General features: G+C 47.0%; 1 protein-coding gene across 1 annotated transcript in view; it reads right to left on the reverse strand.

Moving 5' to 3' along the window:
• Mcm3ap (minichromosome maintenance complex component 3 associated protein) overlaps positions 1–3,270 on the reverse strand; it is a 48,607-nt gene that overhangs the window by 31,894 nt on the left and 13,443 nt on the right. The window contains exon 10 of the mRNA XM_013032927.1: positions 1,382–1,542. Coding sequence (XP_012888381.1) covers positions 1,382–1,542 — 161 coding nt within the window. The remainder of the gene's footprint in view (positions 1–1,381; positions 1,543–3,270) is intronic.

Genomic DNA, 3,270 nt, shown 5'->3' on the forward strand with positions numbered 1-3,270 from the left:
AAAAAAAAAAAAAAAAAAGACCATGGTTGCAGGTTAGCCTAGGCAGAAAAGTCTGTGAAACTACATCTCAATGAAAGTCTGGGTGCAACAGGGCACTAGTAGCTCACACCTGTAATCTTAGCTTCTTAGAAGGCTGAGACCTAAGGATCATAGTTCAAAGTCAGCAGGAAAATATGAGATTTTTTTATCTCCAGTTTACCACCAAAAAGAGCCACTCAACTGGTAAAGTGCTAACCTTGAGTAAAAAGGAAAGAGACAGCCAAGGCCCTGAATTCAAACCCCAGTACCAGCACAAAGGAAGGGGGGTGGAGAGGGAGGAAAGACAATGGAAGACAAGAAAGGCTGGATACAGTGACATGCGTTTGTCATCTCAGTGGGTGAGAAATGAAAAATAAGAGGCTCATGGCTCAGCCATATAGTTGAGTGGGAAGTGAGAGCCTATCTCAAAAATAACCAGCAAGGGCTAGGAAGGTGGCTCAGTGGTAGAGTGCTCGCCGCCTTGCATGCATTAGGCTCTAGGTTCGATTCCTCAGCACCACGTAAGCAGAAAAAGCCAGAAGTGGCACCGTGGCTCAAGTGGTAAGTTTCAAGCCCCACAACCGACAAAAAAAAAAAAAGTAGTAATAATAATAAAAATAACCAGCAGGGAGGCCGGGCACTGGTGGCTCACGCCTGTCACCCTAGCTACTCAGGAGGCTGAGATCTGAGGATCACGGTTCAAAGCCAGACCAGGCAGGAAAGCCTTTGAGACTCTTATCTCCAATTAACCACCAGAATACCAGAAGTGGTGCTGTGCTTAGTCAGTAGAGCACTCGCCTTGAGCTGAAGAGTGCAGAGACAGCGCCCAAGGCCCAGAGTTCAAGCCCCATGATCAAGAAAAAAAAAACGAAAAACAGCAGGGCTGGGAAGGTGGCTTTAGTAGTAGAGTTGCTTGCCTAATATGCACGAAGCCCTAGGTTTGATTCCTCAGTCCCATGTACACAGAAAAATCCATAAGTGGCACTGTGACTCTAATGCTAGAGAACTAGTCTTGAGCAAAAGAAGCTCAGGGACAGTGTCCACGTACTAAGTGCAAGCCCCAGGACTGGCAAAAAAAAAAAAAACCAGCAAAGGCCAGGTGCCAGTGACTCATGCCTATAATTCTAGCTTCTCGGGACAGAGGCACAACTCAGTGGTAAGTCACCAGAGTTCAAACCCCAGTACCAAATCCACACAAGAATCTGATCTGGCCAACAGCATGTGTGGCCCAGGGAATATCCCAGCTGCTCTGCAACCAGAAGAGGCATGAGGACCTGGCAACCAGCCAGCAGTCTCATAACCCTTCATCAGAATCTTACAAGGGAGAGAGAGAAGGGGACGGCAGTGCTGTCTTAGCTCTTACCCATCGGAAACAGTGAGTCCGTGGAAGCTAAGGAAGTCCGTCGCCTCTTGGCAATCTCTGAACAGGAGCATGCGCACCACACTATCAAGGGGGAAGACGGTAGATCGCTGTGTGCTCACGGTATATGCGACATTAAGTGCCCGAAGAGCATCCCTGCGGATCTGAAAGAAACCATAGTTTCTTTCATGCTCAGGAGGCTGAAATCTGAGGATCACAGTTCAAAGCCAGCCCAGGCAGACAAATTATCTCCACTTAACCAGCAAAAAAGCGTAAGTGCAGGTGTGCCTCAAATGCAGAGTACGAGCCTTGAACCAGGAAGCTGAGGAAGAAAGCACAAGTCCCCAAGTTCAAGCTGTAGTGAGTGCGCACACACACACACACACACACACACACACACACACACACACGCACGCACACACACACACACACACCCCTATTATTTAAAAGACAAAAAACTAGGAGCTGGGAAGGTGGCTATGTGGTAGAGTGCTTGCCTCACATGCATGAGGCCCTGAGATTGATTCCTCAGCACCACGTAAGCAGAAAAAAGCTGGAAGTGGCACTGTGCCAAGGGGTAGAGTGCTAGCCTTGAGCTGAAGAACTGAGGCACAGCTCCCAGGCCCAGAGTTCAGGCCCCACGACCAGACAAAAGAAGAAAGACAAAAAAACAGTTCAGGCATTGATATTCTTGGTGCCAATTTTGCTTGTTCTAGCTTAGTGTTCATTAGCTTAAGCAACCAACACTTCTCCAGTTTTTGCCAAATGTTTTGGAACTGTTTTAAATAATCAAAATATAATAGGGGCCGAGCACGGTGGCTCACACCTATAATCCTAGTTACTCAGGAGGTTGAGATGTGAGGATCTTGGCTTGAAGGCAGTCCAGGCAGAAAAGTCCCTGTAAGACTCTTATCTCTAATCAACCACTCAAAGCCCAGAAGTGGCATTGTGGCTTAAAGTGGTAGAGCGCTAGTTGAGCACAGAGGCTCAGGGACTGCACCTAGGCAGAGTTCAAGCCACAGGAACAACAAAAATAAATAAAATAGGGAAGCCAGCCCAGGCACTGGCAGTGGCTCATGTCTGTTGTCCTAGTTAAAAGGTTCAAAGCTGAGAGGATTGAGGTCTGAAGCTAGCCCAGGCAAGAAAATCCAGGAGGCTCTTTTCTCTAACTACCAAAAAAGCAGGAAATATAGCTATGTGTCAAGTGGTAGAGCACTAGCCTTGAGCATAAATGCTCAGGGATGCTGGTTGCCAGTGGCTCATGCCTATAATCCTAGCTACTAAAGGGACTAAGATCTGCGGACTGCAATTCAAAGCCAGGCCAGGCAGAAAAGTTCCTGAGATTCTTAGCTCCAATAAACTACCAAAAAGCTGAATGTGGTACTGTGGCTCAAGTGGTAGAAAGCCAGTCTTGAGAAATAAAAGCTCAGGGACAGCTCCCAGGCCCTGAGTTCAAGACCCAGGACTGGCACAAAAAAATAAATAAATAGGGCTGGGAATGTGGATTAGTGGTAGGGTGCTTGCCTAGCATGCAGGAGGCCCTGGGTTCAATTTCTTGGTACCACATTAAAAAAAATTTTTTTAAGGAATCAATTTTTTTTTAATGAAAGAATAAAATTAACATGCTTGGAAGCAACCAAAACTTTTGACAATGAATATGTAAAATGCATTTAATGGAGTGGCGCTGTAGCTCAAGTGGTAGAGCGCTTGCCTTGAGCTGAAGAGCTGAGGGACAGCGCCCAGGCCCAGAGTTCGAGCCCCACGACCGACAAAAAAAAAAAAATGCATTTAATGGGGGGCTGGGAAGGTGGCTCAGTGGTAGAGCGCTTGCCTTGCATGCATGAGGCCCTGGGTTCCATTCCTCAGCACCACATAAGCAAAAAGAAAAAAGC

This window comes from Dipodomys ordii, unplaced genomic scaffold (assembly GCF_000151885.1).
Source record: "Dipodomys ordii isolate 6190 unplaced genomic scaffold, Dord_2.0 Scaffold159, whole genome shotgun sequence".
NCBI classification, from domain to species: Eukaryota; Metazoa; Chordata; class Mammalia; order Rodentia; family Heteromyidae; genus Dipodomys; species Dipodomys ordii.